The sequence below is a fragment of the Narcine bancroftii genome, chromosome 3 (genome assembly GCF_036971445.1).
Source record: "Narcine bancroftii isolate sNarBan1 chromosome 3, sNarBan1.hap1, whole genome shotgun sequence".
NCBI classification, from domain to species: domain Eukaryota; kingdom Metazoa; phylum Chordata; class Chondrichthyes; order Torpediniformes; family Narcinidae; genus Narcine; species Narcine bancroftii.
Window position 1 is genome coordinate 24932270 of NC_091471.1, and position 18727 is coordinate 24950996.

General features: G+C 35.7%; 1 protein-coding gene across 8 annotated transcripts in view; it reads left to right on the forward strand.

The window, feature by feature from the left end:
- The window catches only part of ptpra (protein tyrosine phosphatase receptor type A), a 351147-nt gene that overhangs the window by 212312 nt on the left and 120108 nt on the right, over positions 1-18727 (forward strand). For all 8 annotated transcript variants that reach the window (XM_069923586.1, XM_069923588.1, XM_069923585.1 and 5 more), the window contains one exon: positions 5553-5637. In XM_069923586.1, coding sequence (XP_069779687.1) covers positions 5553-5637 — 85 coding nt within the window. The remainder of the gene's footprint in view (positions 1-5552; positions 5638-18727) is intronic.

The window sequence follows — 18727 nt, forward strand, 5'->3', positions numbered from 1 at the left end:
TATTTGGATTTCCAGAAAGCGTTTGATAAGGTGCCGCACAAGAGACTTCTCAGTAAGTTACAGGAAAGTGGAGTCCGGGGAAGTCTATTGGCCTGGATTGAAAATTGGTTGTCTGACAGGAGGCAGAGAGTCGGGATAAATGGGAGTTTTTCAGGTTGGCAGAGAGTAGTAAGTGGGGTGCCGCAGGGGTCAGTGTTAGGCCCACAACTGTTCATCATTTACATTGATGACTTGGAGGAGGGGACAAAATGTGGTGTAGCCAAGTTTGCGGATAACACCAAATTGAGTGGAAGAGCAAATTGTAATGAGGATGTGGAGAGTCTGCAGAGGGATATAGTTAAGCTGGATGAGTGGGCAAAAGTCTGGCAGATGGAGTACAATGTTAGTAAGTGTGAGGTTATCCACTTTGGCAAGAAAAATAAAAGAGCTGAATATTATTTAAAGGGTGAAAAACTACAGCATGCTGTTGTGCCCAGGGAATTGGGAGTGCTTGTGCATGAATCGCAAAAAGTTAGGTTGCAGGTGTAGCAGGTTATTAAGAAGGCCAACGGAATGTTGGCCTTCATCGCTAGAGGAATTGAATTCAGGAGTAGGGAGGCAATGTTGCAACTGTGTAAGGTACTGGTGAGACCACACCTGAAGTACTGTGTCCAGTTCTGGTCTCCATATTTGAGGAAGGATATACTGGCTTTGGAGACGGTCCAGAGGAGATTTACTAGGTTGATCCCTGGGATGAAGGGGTTGACTCATGATGAAAGATTAAATTGTCTAGGGTTGTATTCGCTCGAGTTCAGAAGAATGAGAGGAGATCTTATAGAAACATATAGGATTATGAAGGGTATGGATAGGATAGATGTAGGAAGGTTTTTTGAGCTGGCCGTGGAAACTAAAACGAGAGGACACAGTCTCAAGATTCGGGGGAGTAGATTTAGGACAGAGATGAGGAAAAATAGTTTTTCCCAGAGAGTAGTGAATGTTTGAAATTCTCTAACCAGGGAAGTGATTGAGGCTGCTTAATTAGACATATTTAACATTCGGTTAGATAAATTTTTACATGATAGAGGAATTAGGGGATATGGGGAGAAGGCAGTTAGGTGGAGTTAGGTCATAAATTAGATCAGCCATGATCATATTGAATGGCGGAGCAGGCCTGATGGGCCATTTTTGGCCTATTCCTGTTCCTACTTCCTATGTTCCTATGTAAAAAACCCACTGTACAATTTAGATAGAACCAAAAAATCAATAAGAGTCCTTAAATATGTCCCTGATTGAGTTTGTTGTTAAGGAGTCTGATGGAGCGATAGCAGCTGTTCCTGAACCTGGTGGTGTGAGTCTTGTGGCACCGATACCTCTTTACTGATGGCAGTAGCGAGAACAGAGCTCGTGTCGGGTGGTGTGGATCCTTGATGATTGCTGTTGCTCAATAGTGAGGAGGGTTTTTCCTGGGATGTGTCCACTATCTTTTGGAGGGCTTTACGCTCAGGAGAACAGACCATGATGCAGCTGGTCAGCACACTTTCCACCACACATATGTAGAAATTCTGGTGTCATACTAAACCTTCGCAACCTCCTGAGGAAGTAGAGACGCTGACATGTTTTCTTCTTGATGCCTCTAGTATGTTCAGTCCAGGAAAGATCTATCTAACCATCTATGGGAATTGTGGATGCTACATGTGCAAATTTTCCAGTTGACTGAGACACACTGTTACAGTGTCTAAGTAATGCACCTGCTTTGAGAAAACATGGTTTAAAACAAAAAAGACAGTGCAAAGTGTAAAATAATTTGTAAAAATATCTGTTTTGTGGTATTTAATTATGTTTAATTCACTTTAATCAGGTAATTCCTGTAACTTGTAAAATTTAAATTTGAACCTTGGATGCTGATGCACAAGATTGCACTAACTGCTCTGCAAACTGTGCCGCCGTCATAATTGCCTGCCCCCCCCACAAGTTACAGATAAAGTCTTACTAATATATCTGATACGAATAAAGATAGAGTCTTATTATGCAGAGATAGGGAGACACTTTGGGAGAGTCGCTATAGCGGCAAGATGTATCAACCGGTTCTTCTTCCTGGACCCTGCCATTTTATTCAAACACAACTTTATTCAAACACCTGCTGTGGCAGGGCACGACTGGGGCACTCCGCTGGTTGATTGTTTGCTTCCATTCATCAAAGTTTACTTTAATTTTAAGCTTTATTTAAAATTTTATTTATTCTTAACCATCATGCGTTCTATTTATTTATTTCTGGCCACTTTTTTGGGTTTCCGGTTGATTGAATTCCGGATCATGCGAATTCTACTGTACCTTCTTCGACCCCACCCAACTCCCTCCCCTTTTCTCAGCATCCTGGAGATCATCATTGATTAGGAACCTAACTTGTCTACCCACATAAATACTGTGTCTGGCCAGAGGTTACGATGAGTGACTTGCATTCTGAGACCCCAAAGCCTACCCACTGTTTACAAGGTACAAGGCAGGAGTCATACACATTGCAAAACAGAAATAGATCCTGTGACCCAGCTAGTCTGCACTTGGACCATATCCCTCTAACCTTTTTCATTGTGAAAATAATTGTCCCTTGAGTCCTTTTTAAATTAACCCCTCCTCCACTTTAAGCCTATTCACTCCAACTTTAGACTCCTCTGCCCCGGGAAAAACATTTTTTTTCTCTTTATCTATGTCCCTCATATTTTTACAGGTCCCACCTCACCATCCCATGCTCCAGAGAAAAAAGTCCCAGCCTTTGTTGCCTGTCCTTATAATTCAAGCCTTCCAGTTCCAATACATTCTCATGAGCCTTTTCTACTCTCTTTCCACCTTCTTAATACCTTTTCTAGTTATGGATGACCAGACTGCGCACAATTTCTTGTGAATTCACATATCGATGACTCATTGATTTTTAAGGGGCCCTGTTCTCTCCCTAGTTATTCCTTTTCCCTTGATATACCAGAAGAATCTCACGATTCTCTTTACCTTTATATGTCAGAATGATCTCGTGTTGTCTCTTGCCCTCCTGCTTTCCCCCTACTGTGAACATCTCTATGCCTTGTACTCTTCAAAGGATTCACAATCCCATCTTCATGTCTCTTATTTTCTTAACCAGAGCTTCAATTTCTCTTGTGATCCAGGGTTCTTTAATCCTGCCGGATGTACTGTTCACTCCAATGTTATTCCTGAACGATCCCTATCTCCCTTTCATAAGCTTCCCAATATCTGAAGCCTCTCCTCATTAGTCTTTCCGAGTCTGATTAAATAATCTCGACCCATTTGGATGAGTGCAGCTGCAATTCTCAAGATGCCTGATACCATAAGGAGCAGAAGCAGCCTATTCGGCCCATTGAGTCTGCTCTGTCATGATATGATCCATTCTCCCACTGAGCTCTACTCCCCTGCCTTTGAAATCACCAAGAGCAAATTACCCAGTTGTTGGCACACCCTCAGCCCTCCTGGATATTTGTTCCATTCAATTCTTGGGCATGTTAGCTGCAGTACGAACAATCAACAAAAAGTACCTAAGTTTGCCCTGGCTTCTCCAATAGCATCTTTCAAATCTGTGACTTCTGCTACTAAGAAAAACAAGGGAACCAGTGCATGAAATCACCAGGAGCTGCTCTAGTCTAAGTTGCAAGCATCCCATTTTGAAAGTGCATTGTTGGTCTTTCATTATTATAGACTCCAAATACTGAAACTTGGCCCCTCTTTTTCAAGGGTATTTACAGAAGGGCAAATCAGTGATCTTTTTCTGTTACATTTATTCACTGTCAGCTAATATAATCGTTGTGTATCTCCAAGCACTTAAAACATCTAGAAACATTGATTAAATTTATCAATTAATGTGGGACTCTTAACCTGCACATTACATACTTTTCAACTTAAATGCGTATGAGAGGTAAGCGGTTAACCTGAGTGGGATTTTGCTTTACTATCTATGCCTCTCAGAATGTTGACCTCTAAGTCTCCCCTCATCCTTCAACACTCCAAAGAGAAAAGTCCCAGCTCTAATAACCTTGCTTCACAAGACTTATTTTCAAATCCAGGCAACATTCTGGTCAATCTCCTCCACACTCTCTCCATAGCTTCTATATCCTTCTAATAATGAGGTAACCAGAACTGAACACAATATTCTAAGTGTGGGCTCACCAGACGTAGAATATTTTGGAAAACATTTAAATTAAATACATTGTTCTTCAATACTCTCTGCATTATACCTAAATTCTGCACCAATCAAATATTTCCTTGAAGCAGAAACCAGACTCATTGGGTTCATTGAGTGAACTAATTTAATGAATTTTTAAACTTATGGAGCAGGATGGCCCCATTATTTTATCAGTGGTGTAAGTGTTTTAATTCTAGCCAGAGCACAAATAATTACATGCCATTTCCCTTGAGATATTTTAATGAAGAAGGAAGCTATACTTAATTGCACAAAATTAATTGTGTGGGTCAAATCTTAAAAGTGAACGCATTTTCAAATTTAAAATGGCAGCACTGAAGATTGACAAGTTCATAGCATACTGTTTGCCATAATTATCAGTGAAATATAAACATTAACATTTATGTATTTGTTTAATGCTATTATTTTCTTTTTTGTAAGTTTTTAAAATCATATGACCTTCCTTCATTCTGTGAGAAGATCCATTTTTTTCAGCTCCACATAATTGATAGGTTTCCATTGCAGTTTACAAGCAGTTGTTTCTACTGTTAAGCCTCCAGGAAGAAAAATGAACAAAGAATCATTGTTAAAACACATTCTGGCCATAATGAGCGACATTATGTCAAGTTGGCACTGTTTATCACCATGTGTGGCATCCAATTTTAATATTTACCCTATAGTTAAATTTATCAGCCTTATATTTATGACTGCCCAGCAGTGTTCAAAGGGTATTGGTACCTAAGGTTGTGGCAGTTATGGACAATATCTGTTCAAGTGTTGCTTGACAACTGTTAATAAGTGCTAGGCCTGGCCTGCTCAGAGGTAAGCTTAAAAAAAATAACTGCTTTCATTTGTAATCTGTAATTGCCATAACCACCAGCACCAGTCCCTTCATGTAGCCCATTATAGACATACTAATGATCAAGTAGCCTCTAATTCAAAAGGCATCAGCTCATGCATGCTGTTTTATGTAGATGCTTTGTTTTGGAATGTTTGTTGGCCTTCCAGTTGTAATATGCAAAGTATGCTAGGTCAGAATCTGATCTCTAAAAAATCTTCTTGTTGATTGTACTTTAGTTGACTGAATGAAAGACATTGATAGGATAAAAGTATTTTTCTTAATAGGTAACCTTATTTTCAATAGTTAGGCATTGCTGTCCATTCTAGTCGATTGCAATAAAATCAAAATTGATTGCTCAATAAAACAAAACTCTTGGAGTTATATATTTTGAAGTGAAAGCATCTTTTTTATTTTATTTTCTTGAATAATAAAGTTCCTTATTAAGGCTACATACAATATTAAATGTTTTGTATTGAACTATTTTGTAACTATAATTCAATTTGATATGTGTTAATAGTTCTCCACCTAAGTCATATTTTCTTTTCATTTCAGATGAAATGCCCATTATAGCTGTAATGGTGGCCCTCTCATCACTGCTAGTTATCGTATTTATTATTATAGTCCTTTATATGCTGAGGTAAGTGATTATTCATCATTTTCAGTTGGCTATTAGTTGAAATCTTCATCCCACTCCAATTTTGATTTCTCTGTGTGTCTCCAGCACGGTTCCAACATAAAATTGAGGACAACACTTTAGCCTATAGCTGGACATCTTGCAGGATCTCAACATCACTCAATATCCACTCAACTCCATAAACATTGGTGGCTCTGCCCTCGCGCTATCACAGAGGTTTCCTTTATACTAACCACCTCTCCTTTGCCCTTAATGCAAGTTAAAACTAGTTTTTCTCACTTTCCCAGTTTTCTTTGGGCCCTTGCGTTCTTAAGTATCGATTCTGCTTTTCTCATTGAATGTACTACCTAATCTGCTGAGTGTTTCTTGCATTCCCTGTAGTATTCTCTGTTTGTAGCATTCTTCAGTTCTTTGGCACACCTGCCCTTACCCAAAAAAGGTTTTAAATTGATGGTGGAGACATTTGCACTTTTCACTCCTGTTGTATGGTAGCAACAAATCAACCCATGATCTTATTAAATAACATTACAGACTTGAGGAGAGGGAGAAAGAGATCCATTGCTTTTCTAAGTTTCTGCATCTCTCACTCTAAGATATGAGCCATCTGTATGCTTAAGTTCACCCAGTCTTTTAGGTCTCAGCTCTGAATATCCATCTTATAAAGCACCACTGTTGCTTAACAGAATAATCTTCCTTGCTAATTCCAAAAATCTAGTTTTCATTGTGTATCTCTATCTCCATGCATTGATACATTACAGTTCTTAATTGAGACACCAATCCTCTCATCACTTATTTATGATCATAGAAGACTTTTGGATTCCCTCCTGTGTAAGTTCTCATGATGCTCTAACATTTTGCATCTCCTTGTTTTCTCCTCCATTTTTCTGAGTATTCAGCCAAATTGTAATGTATATTAAGAACATTAAATGGTGAGAAGACTGAGCAGGTTTGGAATAATCTGTGGAAATGGTCAGTTAATGTTTTGAATCAGCATTCCTTTTTGGAAAAGTTATAATTGAATTAAGTTTGGATGGGCATAAGCAGAGCGATCAAACAGGAAGATATATGGTGGAGAGAGACTACGAGAGATTGGATTTCCCAAGTGATGGACATGCTGGCTCAAAAAGAAATGGTGTAAAATGCTTTTTGTAACTGATTTGTATTAATCCTTAGTTTAATGTTAAAACTATATTTTATCTAGATATGTATATAGACAACACTTTCCAAAAATACAAGGTTTTAACCATTACAGTGTATTCTTAGTAAGTTAGTTGTGGGTTGGTACAAGGTCACACAGTTCACAGCACATTTACAGAGAACCATTGAACTCAAAAAGAGTGTTCATTTTTGGAGGTGACATGTCTTGGAAAGACAGCTAATGGATTTCAAGCGGGTCTTAATTATTCAAGAACAATGGAGTATTTGCTTTATTAAAAACTGAAGTATCTAAGTTCTCAATAAGAACTGCTGAAGGAAGCCATTTGTTTTTAAAACAAACCACAAGGCGATTTGAAGTAATATACTATGACTATAAAGAAGTCAAAGTCTAAGAAAGTGACTACTAAAGACATTAGTATAACTGAAGAAGTTGGACCTACCATAACAAATCACCTGGGGAAGATGGTACTGGAGTCCAGAAGAAGACTACTAAACTACAAACTGCGTAGGAACATCTGCACATGGGCGGAAGTCTACTCATGCGCACAACTGATAAATCGATATCCACATGGGGACTTACAGAGTTGATTGAGCCTGGGTCTGTGCAAGTCAGACTCATTTGCAGTAGTGGTTTTATTCAGAGCATGGACCTATTTTATCTTCGGAGGAAGAGTAAGAAAATGCTGAAAAGGAAGTAAGGATTTATGAAGAATTAGAGGGAGAGGGAGTGGAAGAAGAAGCCTAACTGTTCAAGATATGGAGGATGTAAAGTTTGAACACCTTGAAGTTAAGTTTCAGAGTGAGGAACTTAAGTCAAGTAGGGAATTTGGTCAAACGTATGGATTCACAGTTTGGGTTTTCTAAAAATGAATCTAAAATGCGATTTCAATATTTAAAAGGTGAAATGAAAGTTATTAAGCAAGAAATTTGCAAAATATGCTGAAATTGTGGAGAGAGTTGAAACTAAAGTCCAGAAAATTGAAGATGATATTCAAGATTATTGTGATACAAAGGAAAGAACATTTACAAAAAAAAGTAATGTACTGGAGAATCATAGTCGCAGAAATAATGTTAAGATTGTTGGGCTACCTGAAGGTAATGCATTATTTTCCAAACTGGATTCCAGAAATTATGGGTCCTGAAAATTTTCCTAATGGATTAGAATCGGATAGAGCACATAGAAAGAAACCATTTCCAGGTCCAAGCACCATGCTAGATTTTGATAAAGTGTCTACGTAATCAAGATAAAGAAATTATATTAAGATTGGCAGTTCAAAATTATTGAAAATAACAAGGCCCATTAATAGTGGGAATTTTTTTTTAAACTTTATTTAAAATTTTATGACATGAATAAAATAAAAATTACATTTAAAGAAATAATAAAAAATAAGATAATAAAAATTAGAATACTACATCACATTAAACTACACAAATTAACCCCCCCAATAATTATAACACAACATTAATCATCTAATTTAAAATTAATCCAACCCTCCCCCCAAAATAAAGAGTGAAGAATTAATTAACAATGTTGTAAATAAAATAGAAAAAACCCCACTTACAAAAAAAAGGATAAAACTTAACAACAAAAATAAATTACTAACAACAAAAAAATATCAATACTAAAATAATACCCTTAAACATATATTTAAATCAAACATAATTCATGTATTTAACAAATGAAATACACTTTAAAACTAAATTCAAATATTAAAATCATATATCAATCACATATCTGTTATACAAAAAATCATAATTAATAATACATAAATACAGAATTTCCATTAATACCAAGTTTCCTTTATAATTCATCGAGAGAACAAAAACATCCCTTAGAAAAACAATCAGATAAACTTTTTATTCGCTTCCCATCCCCTTATATAAAAAAAAGAAAAAAAAAAGAAAAAAGTTCAAACTCTTATAAAATTCTCCATATTCTTCATTTATAACATCTTCAAAATTCTCTATCAAAATTAACTTAATTTTATTAAACTCTTCTCCCTCAATGTTTTTGTACTTAATTTTCTTCTTCTTCTTATCACCTTTCCCCTCATCTTCTTCTTCATCTAATTCAACATCCTCAATTTTTGACTATTATCTTCTGTGACATCATCTTCTTAAAAAAGAAAGAGAAAAGAGAAACCCCCCCCCAAAAAGAGAAAAAAAAGGAGAGAAAAAAACCTCCTAATTCCCTCTCAATTATACAATCAAAACAAAAAGAGTTAAAAAAAAATTATCTATTTAAAAAAAATAATTAAAAAAAACTTCACTTCTTAACCCAAAAATTAAAAAGAAAAAAAAACAGGTCGGAGGTCACAACTACCTCCTCCTGTTTAAACCGCCCAAAGTGGTAACTCCCCCAAAATATTGGTGTGAGATAACTCACAGGTAGCTGATGACTTCTGGAAGCTAGTGCCCACCCAGTTCCCTCTCCCAACTCCCATTTCATTAAACTATCATCATTATTTAAACTATTTAAAGTCTTTTCAAAAAAAAGATAAAAGATTTATTTTTTTAAATCAACGTTACCACTTCGATCACCATTGCTTCCATTTCTTTTAAAAATCTGGATACCACCTTACATCTCTACTCTCTTTGGAGACCTTGAAGGACTACATCGTTCCTGAAACTGGATGATTGGTAGAGACTAAGCAAAGTCCATAACCTCTTTAGGATTGTCAAAGAATTTTGGCTAATTTCCATCCTAAAAAATCTTCAGTACCGCAGAATACCTGAATGTTGCCCTATGTCTTTTTTTCCACAACCGTTCTTTCACAGAATTAAATTTGCGTCGTAATAGCATAGTATGAAATCTCCATCTTGAAGCTTTCTGAACATCTTGTGAACTCAAATATTCTAATAATAATAATGAATGATCCGAAACCAATCTAGCCTTATACTCCACAGATGTAACCCTATCCTGCAAATATGCTGATATTAAAAAATAATCAATTCTAGAAAAAGAATTATGTCGCGAGGAATAAAAAGAAAAATCTTTCTCTGTAGGATTAACTCTTCGCCAAATATCAATTAAATTCAAATCTGCCATCATATTAATCATTTGGATTGCCATCTTAAACTTCTTAATTACTCTTGAGTACTTATCCAATAAAGGCTCCAACACCACATTCAAATCTCCCCCAACATCACATTAGAGTTCGATTGTCCAAGTAATAAAGACATATCCACAACAAAAGCTGTATCCTCAACATTAGGAGCATAAACATCAAGCAAAGTCCATGCCTCATTAAAGATTGTACAATTTAATTTTAATAATCTTCCACCATTTTTCTCTTCACTCTGTAACTAAAATGGTAGATTCTTATGTACCAAAATTGCCACACCTTTTGCCTTAGAATTAAACGAAGAATAAAAAACGTGCCCAACCCATTCACGTTTGAGTTTCAAATGTTCCTTATCTATTAAATGAGTTTCCTTTGCCATTGCGACCACCATTTCTTCCATTTCTTCCAGAAATTAAATTCCTTTCTTGCAGCTCTGCCCTCTTTGGAGACCGCGGAGGACTACGTCGTTCCTGGAATTGCATAATTGGTAAAGACTGAGCAAAATCCATAGCTTCTTTAGGATTATCAAAGAACTTTGGTTGATATCCATCCTGAAAAATCTTCAGTACCGCAGGGTATCTAAATGTTGCCGTATATCCTTTTTTCCACAATAATTCTTTCACAGAATTAAATTAACGCCGTTGAAACATTATTTCCTGACTCAAATCCGGATAGAAGAAAACACGATTACTCTGAACCATCAAAGGAGATTTGTTTTGCTGTGCATTTCTAATAGCCATACGTAAAATAGTCTCTCTATCACAGTAATTTAAACAGCGAAGCAGAACAGGTCTTGGATTCTGTCCTGAAAAAGGTCTCCTTCTCAAAGCTCCATGAGCCCGTTCCAATATTAAACCTTCAGAAAACTTATCTTGTCCCAACACTTGTGGAATCCATTCAGTGAAAAGTTTTCTTGGATCTGGCCCTTCTATGCCTTCTGGCAAGCTGACAATTTTCACATTATTCCGTCTGGATTGGTTCTCCAAATAATCAACCTTTTTTGCTAAATTTTTATTCTGAATCTGTAACGTTTCAATTGTTTTATTCACATCTTGCAATTGATCTTGTACATCAGATAATCCTTGATCACACATCTCAAGTCTTTCAATAGTTTCAACTTTAAAAGCTCCATAATCAGCCATCTGTTGAGTATTGACATCCACCAATGCATTCTTAGAAGTAAGATTATTCATAGAATCACCTAAATGCATCATTGAAGAAAATATCTTATGTTCAAGACTCTTGAAAAGTATATCAACATCAGTAGATCCAGACATGGTGGGATTCTGCTGTTCTTGTGGAATCAGAGGACCTTCTATCCCTTCTTTTAATTTAGTAGCTTTTCTTGCAGTTTGACTCCGTGTAAGAGCCCCTGCCACAGACCCCCCAGAAGTATCAGGAGGCTGATGATCAGGGTTATCTTTGATCCAAACGTCCTTTAAAAGCTCTGTTACGTCAGTATCTGGAAGTGCTGTTATAACTGGTGGTATAGCAGTCAAATAACAACTCTTTAACTCTCCAACTGGTGGCACCCCAGCTAATTCAGCAGTCAAAGTCTCAGTAGACGTTGTTTGAAATACTGGCATCCGGCCAGCCCTTTGTTCTAAAGGCAGCTGTAAACGACCTTCAGAAAGACTTACGGAATCAGAACGGAGCTCCAAGGCCGAATTCTTCGCTTGTTTTCCTGGATCCATTTCACGCTGAGTCGTGGCTTTTTGTAAACAAGCAGGTTCAGATAATTTCTGAAAATATAATTTTTTAACAATCTGTTGATGTTTCCTTTTACTTTTTTTTTAACAAATGTACCATTAGGTATTAATTCAACATCTCATACTATTTATAAACTTTTTAAAAAAAGTTTTAACGGGCACTTAAAGACAAAACAATAAGAGTCAGGAGAGGACTGGAAGGCACGTCTGTTCCTTACGCCATCTTGCCACGCCCCCCAATAGTGGGAATTAAAAATGTTTTTCTATGTGGATTTAAGTATGGCAATTGCTAAAAGAAGAAAGGAATTTAATCCTGTGAAATCTGTTCTTTGAAAGAAAGGATGTAAGTTTTCTTTTCGTTACCCAGCCATACTCAATCCATGGTTTTTCACTGATGAAGAAGAGACTTCGAAATTTGCTAATTCTTTGCCAAATCTGAAACAAGATCAAGCTTCAAGTTTCAGTCAATTTGCGCAACTACTTTCATTTCTTCAAGTCCAGGAGACTCAGGATGTGCAACAGTTCTTAAAACATCAAGAATTGGTGGAGATTGATGATGACCAAGTGAATAAGGATCTCGAGCAAGCCGTTCATATCTGAATGAATTATAATTGAAGTTATGTGTATTCTGTTTGAGGTGGGAGGTCTTTTTGTCTTCTCCTTCCGCAGCTGCATGCCACTTTGTGACGAAGGCCACTTCCGGCACAGTAAAGAGAATTAGTTCTGTGGTTTTTTTTAACCAGTACTTTTGTTTTTTTTTCTTGGGTTCTTATTTCTTTACTTTCTTTTTTCTTGAGGATGTTATATTTATTTGAATATGTTTATGGAGCAGGGGTCCAGTGTGACAAGTGGCAAGAGTTCTGTAATTCTTAGATTTGAATATGATGCGTCATAATGTATTAAATTTTGTATCTTTTAATATAAATGGGCTTAATAAGTCAATTAAAAGGAAGAGGGTATTGGTTTATATTAAAAAATTAAAGCTTGATATTGCTTTTGTACAAGAAATGCATTTAACTGAAAAGGAACATCAAAAATTAAAAAGGGAATGGGTAGGTCAAGTGGTAGCTTCGTTTAATTCTAAAGCATGAGGAGTTGTTATTATGATTAATAAGAAAGTCCTGTTAAGATACAATCTGTAGTTACGGATCCTGCTGGGAGTTGTGTCTTAGTACATTGTCAAATTTATTCAGAAATGTGTACACTCTTGTGTATTTATGCACCCAATGTAGATGATGAAAAATTTATTAGTGACTCTATTATGTACGTAGCTGAAGCACATGAAAATGTTCTAATTGGAGGAGATTTTAAATGTTGTTTAGATACAATTTTAGATATGTTGCAAAAATCAGTTATTAAGTCTAAAACTGCTAAAAGAATTTTGACTTTGATGAAGGAATTGAATTTGGTTGCTATTTGGCCAAGGTTAAATGCAAAGGAAAAAAAAATATTATTTTTCTTCTGAAAGACATGATTTTTATTCGAGATACTTATTCTTCACTGTTTAAAAAAAGTTGATTTTTGTAATTTTATAAGGACAAATCCAAGAATATTTAGATATTAATTCAAATTCAATAGACAATAAATATATTGAAGGCTTATTTAAGAGGCCAAATAATATGTTATTCAGTTAAAATTAAAAAGGATTATGTTACGGATTTAGATAAATTGGAAAAAGAAATAGAGAATTTGGAAAAACGATTTACATAAAAATACATCTGAAGTGAAAAAGAAAGAATTAATAAAGAAGAAATTGTATTATAATTCGATGCAGACATCAAATTGAAAAATTAATTGAAAGAAATAAACAAAAATATGAATTGGAAGAAAGGGCACATAAGGTTTTAGCTTGGCAATTAAAAGCTGAACAAACTTCAATAACTATTAATGCTATTAAATGGACCTCAAAGAAAAAAAAAGATTCTTTCAAAGATTTTTATTTTAAGTTGTATACATCTCAGTCTGATAATGATGAAAGTAAGATTCAGCATTTTTTAATCTAAAATTAATGTGCCTACTTTAAATTTCCAAGATCAAAAAGATTTAGATGCTCCATTTATGGTGAGGGAAATTATTAATGCCTTTAATTCCTTACAAACTGGTAAGTCCCCCAGAGAGGATGGTTTTCTGCCAGAATTTTATAAAATTTTTTTAAAGACTTATTAATACCTCCCTTTATCGAAGTATTGAAGCAGGCAAGTGAAACCCATTCTCTACCGCAATAGTTTTTTTTATGCAATTATAACAGTTATCCCTAAGAAAGATAGAGATTCATTAAAAATGGAATCTTATAGACCAATATTATTAAATGTTGATTATAAGAGAATAGCTAAAGTTTTAGCAAAGAAATTGGCTACTTATTTAATTCACATAGATCAGACTGGGTTTGTTAAAGGAGGACATTCTGAAGATAATATTGTTAGATTGATCAGTTTAATACTTACATCTCAAAAGAAAGGGGAATTGGTGGTGGCGGTAGCTTTCGATGCTGAGAGGACTTTTGATAGGCTATTTATTTCAGGTGTTGGAAAAATGTGGTTTTGTATCTTTGTTTATTAATTGGATTTAAACATTATATAAAAACCCTTCTGCCAAGGTTGTATCGAATGGTCACATTTCTTTGGCTTTTTTATTGTATATATCAATTAGACAAGGATGTCCATTATCCCTGGCTTTGTTTGTTTTAGCAATTGAACCATTAGCAGAATTAATAAGACAGGATATTGGTATTAAAGGTATTAAAGTTAGTGCAAAGGAACACAAGATTAATTTATTTGCTGATGATGTTTTGATTTATATGACAGATCTTATAAATTATTTGAGTTCTTTATATATATAATTGAAAGAATATAGTGAAATATTAGGTTATAAAATTAATTGGGATAATTGGTAAAAGGTGATTATATTCAGTGTAAATAATTTACCCAATTTAAATGGTCAGAAAATGGAATTAAATATTTGGGGATAAGAATTGATAATGATTTAAATAAATTATATAAATTAAATTATTTACCTTTATTTAATAAAATTAAGGATGATTTAAATAAACGGAATGATTTACCTATAACTTTAATGGGTAGAGTAAATTGTATTAAAATGAATATTCTCCCAAGGGTTCAATATCTTTTTCAATCAATTCCTTGTGGAATACCTCAAAATGTTTTAAGGATTCAAATTCATGTATTAGGAAGTTTTTATGGAAATGAAAAATTCCTTGAGTTTGATTAGAGAAATTAACTTGGTACTTTGAATTAAGAGGTTTACAACTTCCTCATTTTAAGAATTATAAAGCAACCCAATTCAAATTTATTAATGGAATGTTTGATTTGGAGAAATATTTAACTTAGGCTAAAATTGAATTGAGTAAAATAGGTGAAGATAATATGCAGGATTTCATTTATAAATCGAATCCTAAATTATTAATAGGAATTAGAGATATGCCTATTTTGAGGCATTTGACTGAATTATGGAATAAAATAGATTATGAGATAGGAGAAAATGGTTTAATTTCTCATAGAACACCTTTATATCAAAATAGACTTCTTCCTTTTTCTATTAATAATCAATTTTTGAGGACTTGGGAGTCAAATGGGAATAAAAAGAATAGAAGATTGTTTTGAAGCAGGTGAATTTATTACTTTTGAATGAATGAAGGAAAAATTTAATGTCCTGAATAATACTTTCTTTGTTATTATCAAGTTAAAGCTTTTTTGATTGATAAACTATATCTTAATTTGAGATTAGCTAGTTAAACTGAATTAGAATTTTTAATAATTAAGGGTGATATGAATACATTTATTTCAGAGATGTATAAATTACTTCAGAAAACAGCTCTTAGAATAGGAATTCATAAATCAAGATTAAAATGGAGGTTGGTTTAGGTAGACAAATAGATAAAAATGGTTGGAAACAACTAAGGATAGTCTGATGACAATTATTAATTGAAGATATAGATTAGTTCAATATTTTTTACATCAATTATATTTAACTCCCCAAAAATTAAAAAAAAATAGTTGAATTTAATAGTATCAGATTTATGTTTTAGATGTGATCAAGAAATTTGTTCATTTTTTTTTCATTCTACTTGAGAGTGCACTAAAGTAAAATCTTTTTGGTTAGAGGTAAAAAATATTTTTAGAGAAAATATCAAAGGTAAAGGTCTCACTTGATTTTTGTTGGGTGGTATTTAAAGGATTAGTCAGATTAAAAATTGAATTTTTATGGTAACTTTAGCAATTTCTAGAAAGTGCATAGCCATTACTTGGAAATCAATACAGATTTAGGAATGGGGAGATGGCATGCTGAATTGCATTCTTGAATTCCACTTGAGAAAATAACTTATAATTTATGAAATAAGTGTAATTTATGTTTGTAAATAAGGAACCCATGTTTACAGTGCGTTGGTTTGAAAATTTGAAGTACTCTGATGGCTTGTCACTCTGAGATCCCTTAGCTCCAATATTATGTGTAATGGGATGTTCTTTTTGTGACTTTCTCCTTATTTTCTTTTTCTGTGTAAGGTTGAATGGGTGGAGGGAGGGATTAGGTAACATTTATACATATATACCACATTTATATTTTTTTTCAGTTTATTAATTTAATAATTGTAGATGTGGCTTTAAAATTCTTAAACTAAAAAAACACTAATAGTCTTGATAAAGGGTTCAATCCTGAAACATTGACTGAGCATTTCTATCTATGAATGCCATCTTGCCTCCTGAGTCCTTTCAGCAATTCTTTATCTTGCAAAGCTGCATGATGTGGCCCAACCATCTCTTAGTCAGTGATTTTAACCAGGCTTGTGTCAAGAAAACTCTGCCTAACTACCACCAGCATGTAACCTGCTGTACCAGAGGCCCCAACACACTTGATCACTGCTACACCAAGATCACGAATGCCTACCATTCTTTCCTGAGACCACACTTTGACAAGTTGGATCACCTGGCTGAGTTCCTTCTGCCTCCATACAAACAGAGCCTAACAAGAGAGGCTCTGGAGATCAGGACATATAGAAAGAAAATGGTCACAGGAGGCTGAAGAATAGTCATAGGACTTCCTCGAGTCAGCAGATTGGACGGTGTTCAAGGACTCTGCTAAGAATCTGAACGAGTACACCAGGGATGTCACAGACTTCCTCAAAACAGCTGTGGATGAGTGTATCCCAAACAAGAAGCCCTGGATGAACAATGAAATCTGGAACCTGCTGAGAGCCAGATCACAGGCATTTAAGTCCTGAGATCCACATCAGTACATCAGAAGTAGGTATGATCTGCAGAAAGCTATCTCCCAGGCAAAGTGAAGATTCCAGATGAAAATGGAAATAACAAGGGACACCAACAGTTAAGACAGGGCCTAATTGGCATAACCTGTTACAAAACCAAATCTGGTGAAGTAGCAGAAAACAAAGCTTAGCTCCCAGATGAACTCAATGCCTTCTACGCCCTATTTGATTACAGTAACAGTGAAGAACCACCCCTCCGTACCCCCATGTCCCCTGATGATCCCATCCTGTCCGTATCTGAGATTGACGTGTGGTGTCTTCAGGAGAGTGAATCTGAGGAAAGCATCCGGCCCAGATGGAGTACCTGGCCAAGTATTAAAAATCTTTGCTGACCAATTTAACAATGTATTCACGGATATCTTCAATATCTCACTTCGGCAGGACATAGTACCCACCTGTTTCAAATAGGGGTCAATCATACTGGTGTCCAAGAAGAGTGTAGTTACCTGCCTTAATGACTAGCGACCAGACGCACTTACCTCAAGAGTGAAATGTTTTGAAAGGCTGGTATATCACTTCCTGTCTGAGCAGATACATGGATAGATTCCCGTTTACCTATTGTAGTAATAGGAAGATGCTATCTTATTGGGTCTACACAAAGCCATGGAACACCTGGACAGCAAAGATTCATACATCAGGTTGCTCTTTATCGACTCCAGTTTGTCATTTAACACCATCATCCCCTCAACACTGACCAGCAAACTCCAAGACCTGGGAGTTAACATCCCACTTGGTTATGTTCTTCGCTCCTTGCTCTACTCAGTTCACACTTATGACTGTGGCTAGGAACGACACCAACACCATCTACAAACTTGCTGATGATAACATCGTCATGGGTTGTATGAAGGAAGATTGTGGTGGAAAGTGTGTGCTGACCGGCTGCATCACAATCTGTCATGGAAACACCAACACCCCTGCATGTAAATCCCTCCAAAAGGTAGTGGACACAGCCCAGGACATCACAGGCAAAACCCTCCTCACTAGCAAGAACATCGACAGGGAATGTTGCTGTCGCAGAGCAGCAGCAATCATCAAGGACCCACACCACCCAGCACACTCTTCTGTTCCTGCTGCTGCCATAAGGAAAGAAGTACAGGTCCCTCAAGACTCGCACCACCAGGTTCAGAATAAGCTGCTACCCCTCCGCCATCAGACTTCTCAATGACAAACTTAATCAGAGGCTCATTTAAGGACTGTTACTTGTTTTTTATTCTCTCTATATTGCACAGTCAGTTTCTTTACATATATTGTCTGTTTACAGTTCTTTATTTGCTTATATGTATACACTGTGTACAGTTTTTTTGCACTATTGATTAGTACTAATTCTTCCGTGCCTGCAGGAAAAAGAATATCAGGGCTTGTATGTGATGTCATGTATGTACTCTGACAATCCAACGTCTGTGGCTTCTGTGTTTCAAGTGGAACCCAGGAAAGAGCCAAAATTTGCTGAACAGTATAGGTTAGACTGTTTGAATGGATGTTCCTGACTAAAAAATTAGAAGTGTTAGAAATTAAAGTACCTTTAAAGAAATTGCTCGAGACAAAAATTGAGAACAAAGAACATTTATTACTACAACAATGCAAAGTTGGGTGCTTCCCCTTACCCTGGGAATACACACACATACTGGGGCTCACCCAACTTTTATACAGTCAATTTCAGTATCAGAGTGCCCTCCCCCTTACATTCTTCTGCCCCCTGGATGGGTTTGGCATAGGTAATCCTTCCTGCCTACGTGCAGTTTCAGTACACTTGGAGGACCAGGGGGTATCCTGTGGGTGTCCCATCATGTCATTGTCCTTATTCACACCTTCCTGATTCTCGGGGCTACAATCTCTTGGTATGCGGAGTTGACTCATTCTATCTAGGGTTGGCTAATTTC